General features: G+C 47.2%; 1 protein-coding gene across 1 annotated transcript; it reads left to right on the top strand.

Annotated features, from left to right (window-relative positions):
- The first annotated feature begins 617 nt into the window (after positions 1–617).
- On the top strand, positions 618–22,859 carry POLR1B (RNA polymerase I subunit B). Its single transcript, XM_068395465.1, has 15 exons — positions 618–719; positions 804–971; positions 2,350–2,496; positions 3,215–3,347; positions 4,384–4,520; positions 6,390–6,613; positions 11,766–11,937; positions 13,401–13,572; positions 14,388–14,669; positions 15,272–15,405; positions 15,831–16,001; positions 16,629–16,785; positions 18,081–18,277; positions 18,640–18,893; positions 21,533–22,859. Exons 2-15 carry the CDS (start codon positions 942–944, stop codon positions 22,413–22,415), a joined length of 3,093 nt encoding a protein of 1,030 aa, XP_068251566.1. The 5' UTR covers positions 618–719; positions 804–941; the 3' UTR covers positions 22,416–22,859.
- Positions 22,860–23,007: the final 148 nt, after the last annotated feature.

The following is a 23,007-nucleotide window of genomic DNA, read 5'->3' as shown; positions in this document are numbered from 1 at the left end:
TGACCCCCTTGCTGTGCAGGACCCCAGGAGCCAGCCCAGACCCCAGCGGAGGTTTCCTGACCTCGGGGTGACAGATGCCAGACAGCAGCATGGCAGGAGGGGTGCTGGGCTCATGCCCCAGGGCTGCACAGCTGGGAGTGGGGATGTTTGGGGGTCCAGGGGGTGCGGAGGCGGCAGGGAGTGATGTGGGGTGGGGGGTTTCAAAGCTTTCCCACTGCTGCTGGGGGGACATGGGTGCTGGGAGTGCCTGAGGGGGGGAGCACAGCTCTGGGTGACACGGGTGGGGGTGGCTGCGGGGCAGAGGTGGGTTAGGGATGGGGGACACGGGTGGGGGTGGCTGCGGGGCACAGGTGGGTTAGGGATGGGGGACACAGGTGGGGGTGGCTGTGGGGCGGGGATGGGGGGACACAGGTGGGGGTGGCTGTGCACAGGCGCGTTCCTTGCACGCGGCGGTGTGCGCCTTCGCGCCCCCTGGCGGCCCGGCGGCGATCCCCAGCACGCGGCCGGTGCCGCGTGCTCCCGCCCCCGCTCCGTTTCCCGTCAGGCGGCGCGAGGCGGCGGGTCCCGGCATGGCGGGGCGCGGCGGGGACCCCGCTGCACACCCGCACCGGCTGCGGCCGCGGCCCTCGGGGCACAGCGGGGCCCGGCGCGACCTGCCCGCCGCGCACATCGAGTCCTTCAACCACGCCGTCAGCGAGGGCGTGTACCGCGCCGTGCAGGTCGGGGGGGGGGGGCCGAGGGGAGGCGGGGGGGGCTCCCGCTGAACCCCCCCGCCGCCCGCTCCATCGGGTGCCGTGTTGCAGGAGGTGTCGCCGGTGGAGTTCGCGCTGCAGGACAGGCGGGTGGCGCTGGCGCTGGCCGGGGTGTCCCTCGCCCCCCCCGCCGTGCCCGCCGGGACGGTCTGCGCGGAGCGGAGGGTGTTCCCCGCCGAGTGCCGCGGGATGCGCAGCTCCTACCGCGGCCGCGTCACCGTAAGTGCCCGGCCCCGCGCCCTGCCTTCCCGCTGGCCCCCGCCCGCGCCCCGTGTGCTTCAGCTCCGGCCCTTGCCGGTTCCACCGGTCCCGGGGGTTCCCCAGGGCTCTACCCCGTGCAGAGCCGGGTGAGGCCCGAGCTCGTTGCGGAGAGCTCCCCCAAACTGAGCAGCCCCCCCTCCCCGCCGGACCGGGCCGTGTGCCCTCCCCTGCTGTCGCACCGGCTCAGGGACCTCGGAGCAGAGCCGTGTCACCCCGGGGCGCCTGGCGATCCCAGCCCCGCTCCTGCAGCAGCCCAGGTCCCCAAAGCAGCGCTGCTCCCCTGTAGCAGCCCGGAGTCACAGATCCATCCTGCTCATCGCTTTCCTGAGTCGCTCTGAATTTTGCTCGGAGGAGCAGCAGCCCCAGCCCCGGCAGACGATTCCCTCATCACCGTGACAGGGTGGCACAGCTGCTACTGTTCCGAGTTAAAGCTGCGTAGTTGTGTCTGAGCTGCGGGTTGGCACGGGGCACCCGGTGCAAGCAAGTGCTTGTTTGCAATTTCAGCTGTTTTTTTTTTTCCTTTGTCCGAAGCGTTACAACCAACAAGCGGCTCTAAGTGCGGTGTCTTACCTGAGCATTAAAGTGGAGTGGCTGCAGCTGGTCCACAGCCATTTTCCCAGTGGCTGTTCGATTTTCCTGAGCCAGAGATATTTTATTTTTCATACCTGAATTACTTCACACCTTTTTTTTTTTCCAGTGTTTGTTTGTTTAATTATTTCAAACCTACCTAACTGTTTGGAACAAAACACTGTATAGTGTCTGGTGTTTGCTCCTGCATCGCCTCGTTTCTTACAGTCAGTGGGTCCTTCTGCAGACCCACTGCCAGATCTTGTTATTGTAAATAAATTATTTCCTTTCACACGCTTTTCTTTCCCAGTTTTCGAATCACTCCTGAACATGTTAAGTGGCCAAGGCTTAGGAAAGGGCTCTGTAGGCTTATAGTGGGGGTGTCCCTTCGTTGAGCAGTTTTCGGTTTTCTTTTAACTGTTTGTTGACTTCTGAGGTTTCCTTTCACATCCTGTGGCTGCCTTTTTTATTTAGGCTGCTCTGTTGAAGGTTCTGAAAAGCAAAGGAGGCTGTGTCCGCTCTGCTTGCAGCTTCCTTACCTAGTTCTAGGCTTGCATGATTTTCTCCTGTAAACCCACGTTGACTGTTTTCCAGAGTGTAACCTCTGTGCATGTATCTACTAGTTCTGCTTTTTATTACCATTATTGCCATTTTACAGTAATAGAAGTTTGTTAAACAGATTGTGGTTATATTAAATGTGCAGTTTTTATAGCAGGAAAGATTACAAGGGCGACATAATTTGCTTGCTGTCTGCTTTGTGTCGTTTCAGGCTGACATCAGCTGGTCAGTGAACGGCGTGCCTCAAGGGACTATTAAACATCCCCTGGGGTATGTTCCAATCATGGTGAAGTCCAAGTTGTGCAACCTCTATAATCTTTCTCCACAAGAGCTCATACAGCACCACGAGGAGGAGGAGGTAACAGGGATTTTGTGGGTCAGGAAAATCTGCATTTTACGTAAGCAGTATCTCAGGCCAGCTTCTCTTTACAGGACTTGAGCGTTTATATTTTATTTCAAGTTTGACTTGTTATTTTCTCTGAGTGTACCCCATTTATGGTGGTTCCGTAGAGTATCTTGAAAAATTTGTAGTCACAGCTGTCTTTGAACACAGGGATCTCTCTGGTGCTGGTACCTACAGTTCCAGTGTACGACTTCTCAGCTGCTAACCGGTGACTGAGGCTGGGTAGCTGTGAGTGGGCCTCAGTGGAGACAAAGACTGGGAAAACGGGCATTGAAAGAGACATTTTCACTCTCAGTTTTCTTCTGCAGCTTTTTCCTTGTCTCCCCAGTACCACGTCAGCTGTGGGGAACTGAATACAGAATTACTTGTTAAAAAAATAATTCATGTCAGCTCTTCAAAGCCATTCAGCTGACGACACAGGTTTTTGGTTTTTTTTCTTTCTTCCTTTAAATTGTGGAACCTGCATCCTTTTCCTTGCACTGTGTGCTACATTTAGACTTAATAGTCACTGGCAGGGAGTGCAGCATTTCCCAATACAGTGCTGAAACATACGCCTTGCTGTGTGTTTCATAGTTAAAAATAAAAAGTTTGTTACGGCCATTTTTGTCTTTTACTTAAAATGCTGGGTTATGAGTTTCTAAGCACATTAGAGTGATTTTTCTTCTTCTGCCAGGAAATGGGAGGCTACTTTATAATTAATGGCTTAGAAAAAGTTATTAGGATGCTGATTATGCCCAGGCGAAATTTCCCTCTTGCAATGACAAGACACAAATGGAGAAACAGAGGCCCTGGATTCACAGAGTACGGTAAGCTGAACAATTTCCTGCAGCATCCCACTAGTACCTGCTTGACGGCAAACAGGAGTGACCATCTATAGCTGACTTGTGGCAGTTTCTTTTGGTGTAGCTCTTCTATAATGTTTATATTTTTTACTAAATATGAAAATAAAGGGTCAACACCACCATAACAGTACAAGCACGAGGCAGACGCTGGCCTCGGAGCTGCCTGAGCCACCTGTGCTGAGCGAGGATATGGTATTCCAGGCCTTGCAGTACCGGTAACCTTCTGTTCCGTGGAAGGTGTAACTAAAACCCCACCTTCAGCAGAAGTCGGTGTAAACTGCTGAACTTGTTTCATTGAAGTTGTTTATCCATACTTTGAGATGGCAGGTTTAGTTTACATGAAGCAGATTAACTAGATTCTTGGCTGTCCCATACCTTTGTCACATATACTCGGTAAAACGAGTTTAAAATTTAATTAAACCAGAAAAGTTACGGTTTTAAACTCGGGTGTTATCAGCTGCTGATTTGACTGGACCGTGGTGCTTGAGCACACGCTGTAATTCCACATTAATTAATTTCGAGGCAGTGCCAGTTTAAATGGTCCCATTTGGTTTATTTTGCTTTTCCTGCAGTGGATGGCGTGGAACAGGATGAGGAAACACTGCTTCAGCGGTGCTGCCCGAGCACAGAGGCGTGAAAACTTGACCCAGAGTGCAATTAGGAAGAGTACCTGTGTGTGGCTGTATCTTGTAACCTAAGGTTACAGGCGGGATAGTTGAGGCTTGGGGCTTTCCTTGCCTTAAAAACTGTATGCATCTTCCAAGCCTCTCAGCAAGTGCGCTGGCTGTCCTGAGGCGTTTGTCCACTAAGAACTGAATTGAGCAGGTGTATTTACTTGAAACGGGAGACTGATGCTGAAACTAGTGACCTGCCTCATGTTCTCAGACGTGAAATACCGACGTTTCTCTCGTGAATTGTCTCACGCCTGCTCGGACACGTCACAGCAATGCAGCCAGTTGGTTTTGTACAGCTCACGTTGGTCTTGTGTTAATTTTTGCAGGAGTAGTGATGCACTGTGTTAAGGATGAGCACACTGCGATAAACATGAACCTTCACTACTTGGAAAATGGTTGTGTCATGGTGAATTTCATTTTTCAGAAAGAGTTGTTCTTCCTTCCCTTGGGATTTGCTCTGAAGGTAAACAACCAGTGCTCGTGCTTTCTGTGTTGAATAAATACAGAAGTTTTGCTAAGCATTTTTATTTAAGTAATGAGAAGCAGCTAATGCCATATTAAGTATTTTCAGTCATCCTTCCTACACTGGCTGAAGGAGTGCGGTCCAGCTGAGCCTGTGCCTGTAACCTAACGCTTGGCTGCAGCAGAGCAAGTGTGTGGAGAGGAGGGGAGGGGAGAGTTACACAAGGGTTTCAGGGCTTTTTGCTAATGAGTGCTCTGGATGAAAGGCTCTTGGAGGGTGTAAGAGTTTGCCACCTAACGTGAAGATCTTGGGAATCTTTTTGAAACAGAATGACAGCTGTGCGTTCAGTCAGTGAACAACGTTAATCATTAAAGTCAGGTTGTCCCTTCTAAAAGTAAACTGGTGAACTGGCTTTTTTTTTTTAAGGAGAAAATAAAATACTGTCTCTGATTGCAACTGGAAGCAATGAAGATCTGGAAGGATCTATTTGAGCACATCTGATGGATGTAAACTGTTCTTTGGATAGCAGGCAAAAGTTTGACTTGAGCCAAGACTTCGTAAATTCTCCTCTAAAAGCATGCTTTCTCTAGTAGCAGAGCTGGAGCACTGCAGCTGTGTATTTTACCTACAGCAGCTAAGTGTTAGAGCACATCAGAGGCCTGTGGCACTACGTGATGGCAGCATCATGTAAACCAACCTCAGTGAATTTGTATCTTCTTTCCGCCTGCTGTATTCACGTTGTTGCACAGTGCATTTCACTTTTTCTTCAACTTTTGTTTCCACAAAAGTATTTACCAAGAGTACCTGATTACCTGTTGGTTTAATATGCAAAGGAATTGTACTGGCTTTCTTACAGCTCATGAGATCTCAGGATAAGCAGGCCCTGCTGTCTGAACTTCAGGTTCCTCCATAAGTAGTCACTCTCCGTGGGTTTGCATCCCCCCTGCATCAATCAAGCTCAGTTCTGTGCTGGTTTCCTGTGGCTTGTCCAGGTCCTGCTGCGGCAGACTGCTGCGTCTGCAGCCACACTGTGCTGCTGTTCTGGCTATGATTCTGGCTTCTTCTTGCTGTGTTGTCATCCCAGTGCTCTCCTCTGTTGGACAAGAGGCAGCACGTGCTCTGGCTGCTTCCAAATTGTGTATATCATGATTACCAAGCTGCAGAACTGAGCTTATATTGCCACCTTTCATAAAGAAATCGGCCTTAGTGTCTTTTTCTTGCGGCCCTCAGTTTTTCCCAGACTTTTTGAAGCCTACTTAAATGTGATGAACAAATAGTTTACTTAAAGAGGGGGCACATCTGTCAATAAATACAGAAGTCATTGGTGGACAACGTATTTGCTTAACCTTGATGTAAAGAAACAGCTAGGAAACCATTATAACACCAAGAGCTAAGAATGTTGGATTTAATTATGAGCTTTAGTATATGAAGTGCTGAAACTAAAGTGAATTTGTTCTCATAGCCTTCATCAAAAGGCTAAATTGCCTTTTGGTTTGCATGAGGTTAAGAAGTAGCTTGAGACGATGGTGAATTAAATTCTTGTTTCAAAGTGAGCTCATTCTGTAAAGATATTAGTAAATCTTACCTAAACAAGAGAAGCCTGTTAATTTAAAGGGTGCAAGTTTGTTTTTTTCCAAGGGTGTCATTGGATTGGGAGTACTTGTGATCACCATCAGGGTAGGAATATCCCCTGCATCACGCTCTGAGCACCTCAACCCTGCAGTATTTTTCGGTTTGCATGGTGGAAGGGTATTTCCACAGGACTGAAAACCTATATCAGTGGGGTGCCCTAGTGCTTTTGCTGCGTTTTATGGCCAGATGTTGCTGTGACTGTTTGTTTTTCTGATCTGGTACACTTCGGTTTTTCAGGCGTTAGTTAATTTCCCAGACTACCGGATTTTTGAAGAGTTGGTCAAAGAAAAGGAAGGTGACACCTTTTACATGAACTGCGTTACTGAGATGATGAGAGCGGTAGTGGATGCAGGCTGTTTGACACAGCAAAACGTCCTCGAATACCTGGGAAAGAGCTTCAGAATAAAACTTAACCTTCCAGAGTGGTACAGCAATGAAGAGGCTGCGGATTTCATTTTGAAGTACGTATGTGTACATATAGGAGTGTGTGGTTCCATGTAATTGTATTGAAATTACAGGCAGATTTAAGAGTACTCTGTCATATTACATCATACTTTGTTAACGTTTTTCACATGCATTTATAAAATGATAGCCAGTGGCCAGTTTTTGATGAAACTCCGGGATATTATGATAATCTCTACTTGTGGTGTTCAGAAATACGTATTTTAATGGGCTGACACAAGTATCCACAAAACAATTTCAGGAGAGAGTATCCGTTGTTGTTTAGATGTGATTTTCTGATGTATTTGATGAAAAACATAAATATTAAAGATTAAGGAAGAGAAGGTTAGAACTAGGTCTGTGACTGCTCCAGGCGCTATTTGTTGTACAGAAATACTGCAATTTGTGGCACTTACCAGTTTCACACAGTCTTTGGCAATTATGATGAGAATTACATTTCTCTTTTAAAATGGTAGAAATTAGATGCTTTAAAAATCTCGCTTCTTCCATGTAATAAGTTAGAAAGGAACAGAAGAGCTGGTTTTTAGACTGTCAGTGTGGCATTCAGCTGAGCAATTTCTTTTTCTGGTAAAGTAGGTGTTCGCTCTTTGAGAGGTTTTTTAGCACGTGAAAAGGAGAATTTGTGATGGGCAAGTCACAGAATCACAGAATCAATCAGGTTGGAAGAGACCTCAGGGATCATCGTGTCCAACCGTTGCCCTTACACCACCCTGTCAACTAGACCATGGCACTAAGTGCCATGTCCAGTCTTTTCTTAAACACATCCAGAGATGGTGACTCCACCACCTCCCTGGGCAGCCCATTCCAATGTCTAATAACCCTTTCTGAAAAGAAATTCTTCCTGATGTCCAACCTGAACCTGCCCTGGTGAAGCTTGAGGCTGTGTCCTCTTGTCCTATCGCTAGTTGCCCGGGAGAAGAGGCCAACTCCCACTTCACTACAACCTCCCTTCAGGTAGTTGTAGACTGCAATAAGGTCCTGCAAACTCCTCTTCTCCAGGCTAAACAACCCCAGCTCCCTCAGCTGTTCCTTGTAGGTCAGACCCTTCACCAGCTTGGTCGCCCTCCTCTGGACTCGCTCCAACACCTCAACATCTTTCTTGAAGTGCGGGGCCCAGAACTGAACACAGTACTCAAGATGCGGCCTCACCAGTGCCGAGTAGAGAGGGACGATCACTTCCCTAGACTGGCTGGCTACACTATTCCTAATAGAGGCCAGGATGCCATTGGCCTTCTTGGCCACCTGGGCACACTGCTGGCTCATGTTTAGCCGGCTGTCGATCAGCACCCCCAGGTCTCTTTCCACTGGGCCGCTCTCTAGCCACTCTTCCCCCAGCCTGTAGCGCTGCATGGGGTTGTTGTGGCCCAAGTGTAAGACCCGGCACTTGTTCTTGTTGAACCTCATGCCGTTGGTCTCGGCCCATCTATCTAACCTGTCCAGATCCCTCTGTATGGCCTTCCTACCCTCCAGTAGATCGACACTCCCACCCAGCTTGGTGTCATCTGCAAATTTGCTGAGGGTGCACTCAATCCCTACGTCTAGATCATCTATAAAGATATTGAACAGCACCAGCCCCAGAACTGAGCCCTGGGGAACACCGTGAGTGAGTGACCGGCCGCCAGCTGGACTTTGCCCCATTCACCACCACTCTCTGGGCTCGGCCATCCAGCCAGTTTTTAACCCATTTAAGAGTCCACCCATCCAAGCCCCGGGCAGCCAGTTTGTCTAGGAGGATGCTGTGGGAGACAGTGTCGAATGCCTTACTGAAGTCTAGATAGACTACATCCACAGCCCTGCCCTCATCTACTAAGCGGGTCACTTTGTCATAGAAGGAGACCAGGTTGGTCGAGCAGGACCTGCCTTTCATGAATCCATGCTGGCTGGCCCCGATGCCCCGATTGTCCTGCATGTGCCGTGTAATGGCACTCAGGATGATCTGTTCCATCACCTTGCCTGGCACCGAGGTCAGGCTGACAGGCCTATAGTTCCCTGGATCGTCCTTCCGACCCTTCTTGTAGATGGGCGTTATGTTTGCTAATTTCCAGTCAGCTGGAACTTCTCCAGTTAGCCAGGACTGCCGGTAGATAATAGAGAGTGGTTTGGCAAGTTCATTTGCCAGTTCTTTCATTACTCTGGGGTGAATCCCATCCAGGCCCATAGCCTTGTGGGTGTCCAACTGGCACAGCTGGTCACTAACTGTCTCCTCCTGGATCATGGGAGGTTCACACAGCCCCCCGTCCCTAACTTCAGGCTCTGGGGGCCGAGTGTCCTGAGGACAACCGGTCTTGACATTAAGGACCGAGGCAAAGAAGGCATTGAGCACCTCTGCCTTTTCCTCATCCCCTGACACTACACTACCCTCCTCATTCAGCAAGTGGTGGAGGCTCTCCTTGACCCTCCTTTTGCTGTTGATGTATTTGTAAAAGCTTTTTTTGTTGTCTTTGACTGTAGCAGCCAAATCGAGCTCTAATTGAGCTTTGGCTCTTCTAATCTTCTCCCTACACGACCTGGCCACGTCTCTATAGACCTCCCAAGTTACCCGACCCTTCTTCCAGAGCAAGTAGGCTCTCTTTTTTTCCTTAAGTTCTAGTCTAAGTTCCCTGTTTAACCAGGCCGGTCTTTTTCCCCGATGGCTTGTCTTCCTACAGACTGGGACAGCCTGTTCCTGAATATTTAGCAATTCCTTTTTAAAGCACGTCCAGCCTTCCTGGACTCCTTTGCCCTTCAGGACCGACTCCCAAGGGACTCTGTCCACCAACCTCTTAAACAGGCTAAAGTCTGCCCGGCGAAAATCTAAGGCAGAAGTTCTACTCTTGCCCCTCCTTACTTCCCCCACTATCGAAAACTCTAACATTTCATGGTCGCTACTCCCAAGATGGCCACCGACCCTCACATCTCCCACTAGTCCTTCTCTGTTCACAAACAACAGGTCAAGCAGGGCCCCTCCTCTAGTGGGCTCATTTACCACTTGCATGAGGAAGTTGTCCTCCACACATTCGAGGAATCTCCTAGATTGCTTCCTCTCTGCCATGTTGTATTTCCAGCAGACATCTGGCAAGTTGAAGTCGCCCATGAGTACAAGGGCCGGCGACCGGGCGGCTTCTGACAGCCGCTTGTAAAACGCCTCGTCCGCCTGCTCATCCTGGTTGGGTGGTCTATAACAGACTCCCACCGTAATGTCCGCCCTGCCGACCTTCCCCCTGATCTTCACCCATAAACATTCAACCTTGTCATCCTCACCATCTTCCTCAATTTCAACACAGTCCAAGCACTCCCTAACATACAGCGCTACCCCACCGCCTCTCCTGCTTCGCCTGTCCCTCTTAAAGAGCTTATAGCCATCCATAGCAGCGCTCCAGTCATGAGAGTCATCCCACCACGTTTCTGTGATGGCAACCACATCATAACCTTCCTGCTGTACAGTGGCTTCTAGCTCTTCCTGTTTGTTGCCCGTACTGCGTGCATTGGTGTAAACGCACTTCAGCTGGGCTAGCGGCCTTGCCCCCGATGCAGGCCTGTCACCCCTAGGTTCATTTGTGGCTGCCCTGGTCTTATCCCCCTCCCCCATCGAACCTAGTTTAAAGACCTCTTGATCAGCCCTGCCAACTTCTGGGCCACAACCCTTTTCCCTTTCTGATTCAGCTGTTCCCCATCCGGCATAAGCAGGCCCGGTGCCATGAAAGCCGCCCCGTGGTCAACAAACCCAAAGTCCCACCTATGGCACCAGTCTCTCAGCCACATATTAATCTGTTGTACTTTCATAGTCTTTTCTCTATTTTCACCAAATACCAAAGGAATTGAAGAGAATATCACCTGCGCACCTACTCCCTTTACCAAATGCCCCAGGGCCCTGAAGTCCCTTTTGATAGCCCTGGGACTTCTCTCTTCAATCTCATCCCTACCCACCTGGAATACTAATAGTGGGTAGTAGTCAGAGGGCCTCACCAGTTGAGGAATCCTCTTGGCAACATCCCTTACCCGTGCCCCAGGGAGGCAGCAGACTTCCCTGTGAGTTGGGTCTGGCCTGCATAAGTCCATGAGTACTTGTAAATAGGGGGTGGTCAGGTGGCTGGAAACACAAAGGCAGCCTGCAGGTGCTTCAGAGGGGCACTTGAAAGTGTATAGACGAGCTGGAAGCACAAAACTATGTACTGAGACATGCAAGTGGGTAATTTCAAGAAAGCTGGAATTACTCTGATTTTCTTAATTCTAAATATTCTGGTGGGTGATTTCTTTGTTTTTTCCCTCTGATATGTTCTGTACACCTTCTTTACCTCAGCTGAGGAGGTAGAAGAGGAGGAATAGTGAAAACATGAATTGGGATGTACCCTTTATGTAAGAGTGCTGGAACTGTAACTTGTCTGGACAGAACCAGCCTTCGGAGTTTTGTCTTGTTTTGCCGTGAAGTTGTGAAGGCTTTAGCAGAGGACAATGTAGGGCAGCAGTGAAAAGCTGAAAACACCCTGAGTGCGAGTGCGGATGGCAGACTATTGCACTTGTGTATTGGAGAGCAGGTGATCTCGAGTGTCTTGGAAAGCAGTCAGTTGGCTTTAGTTGGAATTAGGTGTGGCTTTCCTTTTCGCTTGTGCTAGAATGTTGTTCAGCCCACAGTTTTCCACATGTGGGTTGATAGCATTGGAGATGGGGACTTTCTGTGGCAGGACACTGATAGTGTTAACAGAAATGTTTCGTGGTTTGCTACTAGTTTCCAGCTCAGATTTGGGGTGGGGTGCATATGATTGGTGTCATAGCTACTGTAAAATAACACACAAACCTCATCTGTTGACTGGTCCTGACTCAAATTATCTGTTTACATGAACGGTGTGCTTACAAGGACACCTAATGTGGGAGTCTGTAAAATTAATCTTTGACAAGGGTCACCTTCATCTAATCAAACAGGTTAATAATAATTAATAGAACTAGCCCTTTAAAAAAAAAAGACAAGTTGATAATTTTTCAGCTCAGTCTCTGGGGTTGTTTTTGTTATTATTGCTTGGAATTTTCATGTAATCCTAAGGGCAACTGGAAAAGCTTGTGCCTTGTTAGGCTTTTTAGCCAAAAAAATTAGTTTGTGATTATTTAGGAGAAACTTGAAGAATAGCTAGCATGAAGAGACGGTGTTAGTTGTCCTCTTCCTTTCTCCTCCTCCAGCAAGTGTATCTGCATACACCTGACAAGCAGAACGGAGAAGTTCTTCCTGCTGTGCATGATGACACGGAAGCTGTACGCTTTTGCCAAAGGGGAGTGCATGGAGGACAATCCAGACAGCCTGATGAATCAAGAAGTGCTTACCCCAGGACAGCTTTTCCTTATGTTCTTAAAGGTAAGGTCCCGTGAATGTAATGGTCATCCACTCCAGTCCCCACAGTGACCACAGGGACAGGAGACGTGCAGGAGCCAGACCAAAGAACGGGGAGCCTAGATGCGCTGTGAAGGCTGAGAGAGTGCTGGATGTAGTGTAAGCAGGCAGTGTAGGCTGTCTCGGCATAGGGTACCAAATACGCTGAAGAAAAGCCTGTACAAAACCTGGAAGCAAGAGCTTCGTAGCCTTCCAGAGCAAGTGAAAGCGCCACATTCAGGGTGGGAGCCTGAGGAAGGGGGAATACTGATCCTTCTGGTGTTTGAAGAGGGTTTTGAAACAGCATACTGCTGTTGTGTCAGTGGGTATGGGAGCAGTAAAGATCTGCCTTGTGGTGGTGGTGCTGCTGTTCCACATGGCAAATGTGCAAGAAAATAACTGCCCCCCATCTTCCAAAAGCGACGACTCATGATGTTCTCATTGCTCTCCCATCCTTAAATTCCTTTATGGATCAGGAAGTCGATGGCATACGCAGTTAATTTATTGCTGGTGATGTAAAAATGCGATTTCCTAATCCATTCCAATTCAATATGAATTCAGTTTATTTCTGGAGGTTCCTAATTTTAGGATGCTGGGAGGAAAGTGTTCCTGTTCAGAAGCCTGTCTATCCCATGAAAATCATTGTGGAATAGTAGTTCCCATCCCCAAGTAAATATACTTCCCTGAGTTATTAGATAACTCTTTTTTTTAACCTTTCTTTTCCATTTTAGCCAAAATTTTCTTTAGCATTGTTTTGTTGAAAGGCTACTAAAACCTCTCTACTACTTGAGTGGTTTCAGTGAGTTTAGAAAGAAAATAAAATAAAAAGTGAGTTCTGTGAAGCATTTCAGTGCTATGTGGAACTGCCACCAGGAGCCAGAAAAGGTTGCTTTCCTGCCTGGCCCTGTCAGCTCAGCAGAGGAGTGAGTTAACAGCCCCTTTTTTGAATGCAAAGACCCTAAGCAGACTAGAGCATACAGTAGACAAAGTGTGGCTGTATGCAGTGGATTTTGACTGAGAGTTCAAAGCATTGGGTATCTTATGTCATTTTCCCTTTTTTTATATAGTATCTAAGATCACAGCAGTGATAAAATTACAGTTAAAATGAAAAACCAGTCCACTACAATTTCTGCTTTGGATTTCCTTTGTTCTTTATGAAATTCTGATGTTGTACTTTGTTTGCTGGACTCATCACTGGTCTGGGTGGAAGTGATGACAAAGCTGTTGGATGGGTATTTTCCTTGCAGGTCTCTGTTGGTATGATACCACCAGTGTTTTGATAAAATGAAGTCAGTGTGGGGAAATATGGCTGGAAAACTGTCAGTTCACTAAAAGCTGTCCATCCTACTGATTTCAGAGGATTGCTGTAGCACGTGCAACTGATGTGAAGTTCTACTTTGAGCCTTTATTTTCCTGTTTTAAATTTAAATCTCACTTTTAAACCGTAGGAGAGGCTTGAAAGCTGGTTGCAATCTGTTAAGTTCGTTTTGGAGAAAAGAGCAGAAAAGGCAGATATCAGCATAAATGCAGACAGCTTGGTGAAGGCGTTCGGCCTGGCAACAGACTTTACCAAGCCATTTGAATATCTTCTTGCAACTGGTAACCTGCGATCTAAAACCGGTAAATCTTCAGGCTTCAGAAGCCTTTTTTTTTCCTGCTAAACAGAAAGAAACAACCTAAAACTGAGCTCTTAATGGAAAACAGCTGCTTGTATGCAGACATTGTACACTGTAACTGAATTAATGAAAGTGGTTTGAGGAAAGGGATAGTTGGGGAAAAAGGCAAGATTTCTCCTCAAGCATAGACTTTATGCATGGTACAAACCAGGTTAGTTATTAAAGCAAAGGCTCTACCCAGGTAAAGAGTTGAAACTAAATTTAGCAGTATCTGAAACAGCAACCATATTTTGATTTGTTTTCCCAGAGATTATTTCTTCTTAGAAGGTGACAGAGTTAAGACAGAGAAGGGGCATTTGTTTATCAGGACTGCCCCACTGGTGATGTGAGCTTAAATGGAGAGAAACTGCTTTGCTAACGTATATTTCAAGTTTACCTGGTGCTTCCCTGAAGTGTCTAGTGTGATGATGTTGGAATGGAATGCCCAACTAGAAAATGAAATGAGATTAGAAGGCCACAGAATTTCAGTCAAAAGTACCAGCTCCAAATCCCCAAGTTGCTTCACTGGGAATGACTTCCACGTGCTTCTCAAAGGAGCTGTTTTTTAAGCAATAGCTTGGAATTTAAAGTGTCTTGGCCTTTTACAGGTCACTGAGTTGCCTGTTCACAGGCAGCAGCACATGTGCCTTCTGTTGTGGGGATCCCATGTGAGCATCTTCAGGGCTTGTCAGTGAAAAATAAGAAACTGCCTTGTAACATCATATTTTATTTGTTAACGCTGGATGGCTTCCTGACATAAATCTCAATTTTGTTCCCAAGGCCTGGGCATGTTACAGGACAGAGGTCTATGTGTGGTGGGAGACAAGCTGAATTTCATTCGCTACCTCTCCCACTTCCGCTGCATACACAGAGGGGCAGCGTTTTCCCAGATGAGAACTACCACTGTCCGCAAGCTGCTGCCCGAGTCCTGGGGGTTCCTGTGCCCTGTGGACACCCCAGATGGAGAACCCTGTGGTCTGATGAACCACATGACAGCTGTGTGTGAAATAGTGGCAGAGATGGTGCCCGTGACAGACATTCCACGTCTGTTGTGCTCCCTAGGTATGTTTTACTGGCTTGGTCATTTAATGAAGCAGTCTTCCTTTTTACCTTTCTGCCCTGCAAACCCGTGTCTGGGAAAGGTTCTCCAGATACCATCACTGTACCCTGTTAACTTGAGAAGGTGCAATCAAGTTAAACCTCTACTTGCTGTGCTTCTGCATGGTGGCGGGTGGCACGTCGCTTATACAGGCGTGTCAACCTTGTGGAGAGTGTAAAGTTCCATGTAAATGTCTCTTAGCTGTGTGCTGCAGAGTGAAGATATTCACTTAAGCACAAGGAATTGCACAGTACCAGCTCTAAGAAATTGGACCAAGCAGTGACTTTCTAATGCTGCTGGTGACTTGAACTAAACTGCAACTCACTTGTGATTACCACAGTAACAGGAACCCTTATTTCAATCAGAAGAATGGGGAGGGGAATGGCATTCTTAGTTGTGCATGCTTTGTATTTTCCATTAAGTAATCTACAGCTTTGCCGTGTAGGTCTGAATTCTTTGGTGTCTCAGAAAGCTTTTTGGTGTGGATTGACGCTTCCTGCAGAAATAACTTCTGTGTTTGGTTTGCTTTTTTGGCTGTTCCTCCTACCAACCCCTCTTCTCACAGGTGTCACCCCCATTGATGCGACGCCGAGCAAACCTTATGCGGAGTGTTACAGCGTGGTGCTGGATGGCTCTGTGGTGGGCTGGGTGGAGTGGGAGCTGGCTCCCGAGATTGCAGAAACCCTCCGCCGATTCAAGGTTGTCTTGTTTAAAGTGTTTCTTAGCTAAACATCCTCAATATGCTCTGGTCAAAAATAGGCATGTTTGGAACTTTTTAAAAAACTTCCATTTAATTTTTTTTTTAATGTGACCCAATAAGTTATCTTTGGCTGTATGTTAGTATTGGAGTGGGCTTTTCTGTTTTTCTTGTTTATATTCGTATGTTTGGTCTGTTGGTTTATGAAGTCATCATTTTTTGAAGAACTTTTTTTCTTGAAAAAGGTAAGATAGATATATTGCGTCCTTTTCTTGGGAGATTTTTCTAGAAGTATTTTTAAAACCTTTTCTCCACCATTAGTAGCTGTACCCACGATTGACATTTTCATTGTGTAGCCTGTTGGAGGCAGCTTAACTAAACCCATGTTGGTTTGTGTTTCTAAATTGGTATTTCTTTGCACAAACAGATAACACAAGAGAAGAGATTTCCTGCACGGGCAGAAGTGGTCCTTATCCCCAAAACAGGAAAACCCAGTCTGTATCCTGGGCTGTTCATTTTTACTACCCCTTGCCGAATGGTGCGGCCTGTCAGAAACCTGTTGTATGGAAGGAATGAATGGATTGGTACTCTGGAACAGGTGGGGTTTGGATATTTCCTGTATAAAGCACTATTACAGTGGTAGCCAGCGTCAAAAACAATGTTTTGGAAAATATTTGTGAAAGGAGCTGAGGATGGGACGTAGGGAGCTTGTGTTGAAGAGCTAGAATAGGTGGCAAAAGGGTTTTCTTGCCTCTTGCTAATTGGTTTCCAGTAAATATCTTAGGTAGACTGTAGGGATCTCCCTGAGGTATTGAAATCTGCTCTCGGTATTAACTTGGTGAAGCTTTTGAGGCAAAGGATTGCTGTCTTGTGTGTACTGTCTCATCTGGTGTTACATCATGTTCTCCAAATTGCCCGTGGGCAGCTGAGCAGTGGATTGCCGGGGAACTTGCCCATTTGGAACTGTTAAAATGGGAGACAGGAAGGAGGACGTGTTACTGCAGTTTTGTATTTCCAGACTTGCTTTCCTTGCAGTTGGTCTATGGTTGTGATAGGTAGTTTAACACCTGTATAGTATTTTTCTCGCCTGCTAATACAGTATGGTGCAGACAACAACCACAGCTAAAACCGAAATTGATAAAAAGACAGCAGAGGCAGCTTTGTTTTGCTTCCTTCCCTTTAAAAGAAGGGAGCGAACAAGCGTTGTCCAATTTGATGCTTGCAGATCTTCATGAACGTGGCCTCGCTGGAGTCGGAGATGGTGCCTGGAGTGACCACTCACCAGGAGCTCTTCCCTCACAGCATTCTGAGCGTGGTGGCCAACCTCATCCCCTTCTCTGACCACAACCAAAGTCCACGAAACATGTACCAGTGCCAGATGGGTAACTGCTGTAGTACCTCATGCTGCAAGTCCCTGGGCAAGGGAGAGGGAAAATAATCTCTTGCATGTCTGTTCCAGTGTGTCTTCCCGCATTCCCAAATAACAGCCCTTTCCAGCTGTTGTTTCAACATTGAGGTTGATTAACAGCCTATTTTTTTTATGGCAAAGTAAATGAAGTCAAGTTTATCATCCTGGCTGCCTTCCAGTGGGCAGTTCTAGGTTGTTGCACTCATGTTGCCTTCCTTAAGCCTTTAGTCAGTTTTGTTTGGGTTTTTTTCTTAATTGGATGTTGTTGATCGTATAGACAAGTGAAGGGCACCGCACCAGCTGTTTGGTGGTGTTAGTGTCTGACAGCTGTGCTGCCAACAGTCCTCTTGTCCCCGCAACCGACAGAGGTTAACCTACTTCTGACTGGTAGCTACGATAGCTGCTCAGCAGTAGTTAGCCTGAGGTTTCCTTGCCACCTGTTTTCAGTGAGCAACTGCTGTCTTGACACTGCAGCTGTTGAGAGGACACTTGCTATAGGCATCTGTAGTAATACAGCACTGTGGCAAGAGGGTTGGCCCAGTTGTTTTTTTCTGACAACTTTTTGACAAAAGATTTAAATAGATTTATTTGGTTCTCTGAAAGAAGTTGGGATAGGGTATGTACGTGGGGTTTGAGTCAGCTGAGGTGCAAGTAATGTGCAAGGAGCTTATTTTAAAAAGGCAGGCTAAGAGAAAGTGTGTGGGTAGGGTCTTCATGAGAGCAGGTCTCATGACCTCGACAGCATTGCTAGCATATTGTCTTTCTGACAATATTATCGGAAGAATGTCCTTAAAACACTACCACTTTTTCATACTTTTCTGAAAGCACCGGTATCTTTAAAACTTGTTTGCCTTGCCAATATATGTACACTGCAGAAGCAAACACTTCTTGGCCTGAAAATATTGTAAGGTGTGCCTCACTATGGGAAACTCTGGGGAGAGGAAAAAAAAAAAACCAAAACCCAAACCAAAACAAAAAACAACCAAACAAACCCAAAAACGACCACAGGGACCTTATTGGAGATTTTGAAATTGTAGAAAAGACACAAAATTACAAGTAGTGCTTACGAAATGCTATGAAAGGAATTGAGTGTTGTGGTTCATAGAAACTTTTATAGTTGGGCAATTATTAAATTCCAAGGGTTTTAAGATTGCTAATCCCTCTCAATTGTGAATGTTTCCAGCTTGCTTCTTAACAAGATACATGGTGGATGAAACACAGATTAACTTTTAATTGACCCTGAATAAATCCAACTTTCTTTCTTTATAGGAAAGCAAACCATGGGGTTTCCAGTTTATAACTACAAGGATCGCTCGGATAACAAGCTGTACCTCCTTCACACTCCCCAGAGCCCTATGGTGCGGCCCAGCATGTATGACTATTACGGCATGGACAGCTATCCTGTTGGCACCAATTCGATTGTGGCTGTCATCTCCTACAGTGGCTATGACATGGAAGATGCCATGGTAAGCCACCAAAAGGAGGAATTCTGCTGTCCTGTAAAGGAATTAGATGTGGGAAGAAGGGTGGTACCTAGCTGAGAAGAGCCCATTTTCTGCTTCTGCTAGTCCACAGGCTCTGTTAGGGCAGCACAGGAGCACAGTGGTTCAGTGGCTGGAGGCACTGAGAGTAGAGCAGAGCTCCCTTGGGCAAGGTAGTGGGCTTCCAGCATTAACAAATACGGGGGTTGCAGGAGGTTTGGTGACTTGCTGGGAGGCTCCATTTAGGAAGGCAATGTTAAAAAGGTAAGCATCGGGTCATAATGGAAATGCTTTCTTTGTTGAAGTTATTAGCAAGTCTTCAACAGGCCTTTGTTTCTTCTTTTTAGATTGTGAACAAATCCTCCTGGCAGAGAGGGTTTGCCTATGGGAGCGTTATCAAGATGGAGAGCATTGACCTTTCCCTTAAAGCCAGCAGGGCAGGCGATAATTTAGTATTTGGCATCAGGCCCGGTGATCCGAACGTCACGGAGAAGTTGGATGCCGATGGACTGCCTTTTGTTGGCTCTATCCTACAGCCTGGGGACCCCTTCTACAGCTTCATGAACCTCAACACAGGGGAGACCTTCACTGTGTACTATCCGTAAGTGCAGCTTGTCCCTTCTGGCTCCACATACCTGATGGTGAGCAGTCTGAGAGCGGTTGGCCCTGCTGATACCTGCAGTGTCTTTTCCTCCTGGTGTTGCCTTTTCTCCTCATGTGATAGTGTCCATGTCTTGACAGAGAGAGCATGAAGCTCATGTTGTAGGTGGCTCCCATGCGTGTATCACGGCTTTTCTGTAAGCCAGTGTGTGCTGCAGAGCCTGACTTATCCCAGGAGGAGAATCTGAGACCAGTAAAAAGAAAGAGCTTGCAGAAATGTTTTGCTGTCTCCCAAGAACTGTTCCTCTGCCCAACTCCCACAGTCATTTTCTGTAGCTTTTTGTTAATTGACTCACATAAGGTGTTCTGTCTAAAAAACCCAAAGAAACACCAAACTGAAAACCAAAACAAAGTACCTGGTCCCAGAAACCTGCAAGAAAACCTTGCAAGCAAAGTTGTTACAGGATTAGGGGTTCAAAGAGCATTTTTGTTAACACTGCAGCTTCCAAACTGCTAGAATATTAAAATTTGTCAACTACACCCCTCCCTCCCCCTGGAATATTTCGGGGATAAGTTTTGTAAGATTTTTGAACTTAAGTTGAAAGAGAGACGGCTGCTGAGGCTTTCATTAAAATCCTCTTAATTCTTTCAGGAAGCAAAAACATTGACAAAAAGTGATATGTTTAAATTCATCCTGCACTCCCAGTTGTCCGTACAACTTCAGGCCTTACCTGTGTCTCTCTACAGCATTGCTAGAGTGAGGGTAAGGCTGTGTAGTTACTCACATTGTGAGGGTGAATTAGTTTGAGAAGCACTTGGGTAATGCAGTAGCTGGCATTACTGGGGAAGCTATTGGTTATTACTCTAGAACAGATGATGCCTGAGCTGTGCTGGGGAGACTGCTGTGGGCTCGTGGAGTGAGTCTTCCTGGTCGTAGAGCAGGGCTAAGAGGTTCAGTGTGTGGTGGGTGGGTATCTGTCACCTCAGCCTTGTCCTTGCACTTGTGGAGCCCTCGTTGGCTCTCCCACCCTGCGCTCCCGCTCCCCAGCTCTCTCATGCCAGCCCAGCCTTAGTTCAGGTTCCTTATCCAGAGAGACATTTTACCTCTATACCGTTCTGCTCTTGTTCATTCTTGGTCCAGATCAGACAATTGTTTAGGTTCCTACAGAGAGATGAAGTTCCCAGCTCAGGGTTGGCTCCTGCCCCCAATTTGCCCCAGAGTCCCAGGGCCCTTAGGAGGGAGTTCTCCCTACTGTCCTAAGCATGCGCTGCGAGATCTTAAGTGTGGCTCGGAAGAGAGGGAGGACAGAGGCTTTGGCTTCAAAAGTTTGAAAAAGCTTGGAAGAGGCTTGTGAAGCACAGTTTTCTGGGGTTTTTTTTGTGATCGCCTGTGCCCTGGCTGCGTTTGGACACAGCAAAATAATAGCTTTGAAACAGAAGCTAAACTTGGGTACAGGCCTTCTGCAAACACTGGGTTCATTAGGACTGCTCAAAGGAGAAGAAAAGTAACCTTGTCTTAATGTGGGACAAAAAGTATTTATTCCTTAGCTGTCGTCTTCAAAACGAGTGGAGAGTTTGGGCTGAAAGCTCTGTAATAACGGTTAAGCCTGCAGCAGACGCCTGGCACGTGGGACATCAGGCTGAGGGTTCACCTGGAGAAGCAGCCCATCCCTGAACAAGGCACTTGGTGGCAAAGCCCTCTCAGCTCAGAGCTTTCCTCCCTGCTTTGCACTGAACCCAATTCTTTGTTTTGGCATCCCACCAAGATGGTGTGAATTTATTGGGGGTAGGGAGAGGGACTGATGCCTTAAGGCAAAACCGATGGCACTGGGATGCTGTTTGTCAGATCGAGTGCGATACAGACTGTCTTCGTTTAGCCCACACCCGCAGCTAAACAATAACAGTTTTTCTCTCACCCAGTGTCCCTTTCCCAACTGAGGAAGGAAATTGGGAAAAAGAGGGAGACTCATGGGTTAAAATTAAACAGATTTAATAAAATAAAGAAATCAATATAAATGCCAACACAAAACGTACAAAAGTATACTTAGCTACAGGTTGCAGCAGGGTGTCCAGGAATAGCAATGGTCAGCAATGAGGAAAAAAAGGAAGGCCAGAAGCGAGGAGAGCAAAAACAGCCTCCCCTCTCCCCAGCAAGCCCTCCCTTTTATAGTGAACTTGATTGTTAATAATATAGAGTACACCTGAGGGCCAGCCTGGGTCAGCTGCCCTGCATTTAACTGCTAATGGCCCTGATCACCATGGCTGGCCACAAACTGAAACAAAATCCCAATGAAACCAGGACACAGACGAACTAGGTTTAAACGATCTTCATTTTAAATCATGGGTGGCACATTACCTGATCACCTGAAAATCGTAGCTGTGCTTCTAGCGTTAAAAAAAAGCACAAGAATGGCACTTGTGTGATGCCGTTGTGTTGCTTCCTTGCCCTAATTCTTACGCAGCCTTATTTCCCTTACTACTGAACAGTACTTTTCAAGAGCAGTGTTGTTCCACAGCTGTCTCAAGGCATTTTGTGAGACTTACAAAGTGGTTTGTCTTTTTTCCTTCGTTTCCCTTTCCTAGCTAAAAATCATGAGCACGCCTGACATCTTTGCTGTGATTGTTTTTCCACCTACACAGGAATAAGGAAGTCGGCATTGTAGACAATGTCAGGTTATGCAGTAATGACCGTGGCACTGGGAAGTTCAAGAAGGCTTGCATCACTGTGAGGGTTCCCCGAAATCCGTCTGTTGGAGACAAATTTGCCAGCCGTCACGGACAGAAAGGCATCCTGAGCCAGCTCTGGCCCGTTGAGGACATGCCGTTCACAGAGAACGGGATGGTGCCAGACATCCTCTTCAACCCTCATGGCTTTCCCTCCCGTATGACCATTGGGATGTTAATCGAGAGCATGGCGGGGAAGTCGGCGGCGCTGCACGGCATCTCCTACGATGCTACTCCCTTCACCTTCACGGAGAAGAACTCCGCTTTGAAATACTTCGGTGAGACTTTAGTGAGTGCAGGTTATAACTTCTTTGGGACGGAAAAGATGTACAGTGGCATCAGTGGCCTGGAGCTGGAGGCGGAGATCTTTGTGGGAGTGGTGTACTATCAGCGCCTGCGCCACATGGTCTCGGACAAGTTCCAGGTGAGGACAACAGGGCCCCGAGACGCTGTCACCAACCAGCCCATCAAGGGGAGGAATGTGGAAGGTGGGATTCGCTTCGGCGAGATGGAGCGTGACGCTTTGCTGGCTCATGGCACGTCTTTCTTGCTGCAAGACCGCCTGTTCAACTGCTCCGACGGCTCCATAGCCTACGTCTGCACAAGCTGTGGCAGCATGACGTCTCCTGTGCTAGAGAAACCACCGCAGTCCTCCTCTGTGATAAGCAACAGGAGGTACTCCTGCTCTGTCTGCAGTGAGGTGGACACGATCGAGGTTGTCCCTGTGCCCCACGTCTTCCGTTACTTTGTGGCGGAGCTGGCAGCCATGAACATAAAAACAAAGCTCAACGTGGAGTAGCTCTGTCCTCAGGCATGGCGATGCTGCTGTCGGGAGGGAGGCAGCACGTGTTGGTCTTGCCTTTGCCCCTGGTGGGTTTCAAATGTTAAGTCAGTTCTCGGGTTCTTCAAACGTTTGCAAGATTAATTAATTTGATGTTTGTACTGAGACGGGACGGTCACCAAGCTGTGTGGTGAGGAACTGCGGCTCTGTTGAAGTTCGTTTTTACTTCCTAAAGGATCACTAGCTATTGAGATGTGACGTATGGAAATCAAGCAATATCACTGCTCTCACCGGGCGGCTGGGTTGAGAGTGGCGGGGATTCTTTGTTCCTCAAGTGCTGGCTGCAGCTGCAAAGATGAAGTCATGAAACAGCATGAAGTGAATGCTGGAAATGATGAGGGAAAAAAAAAAGAAATATATTTTGTTTTTTGAAGAAAAATCCTTGCAAAACATGCCTTAATGATGGGTACCTGTTAAAAGTGGTTGGGCGTGTTTTGTTTTGCTTTATTTCAATATATACACCTTGAAACTCACTAAGGTGGCGGCGACACCAAAGTTCTACCGCACGAAGCCACAGCCTTGACCGCAAGAGCCCCAAGGTGGGAGTGTT

This window comes from Nyctibius grandis, chromosome 1 (assembly GCF_013368605.1).
Source record: "Nyctibius grandis isolate bNycGra1 chromosome 1, bNycGra1.pri, whole genome shotgun sequence".
Lineage (NCBI taxonomy): Eukaryota > Metazoa > Chordata > Aves > Nyctibiiformes > Nyctibiidae > Nyctibius > Nyctibius grandis.
This window is presented reverse-complemented; position numbering and strand designations above follow the sequence as displayed.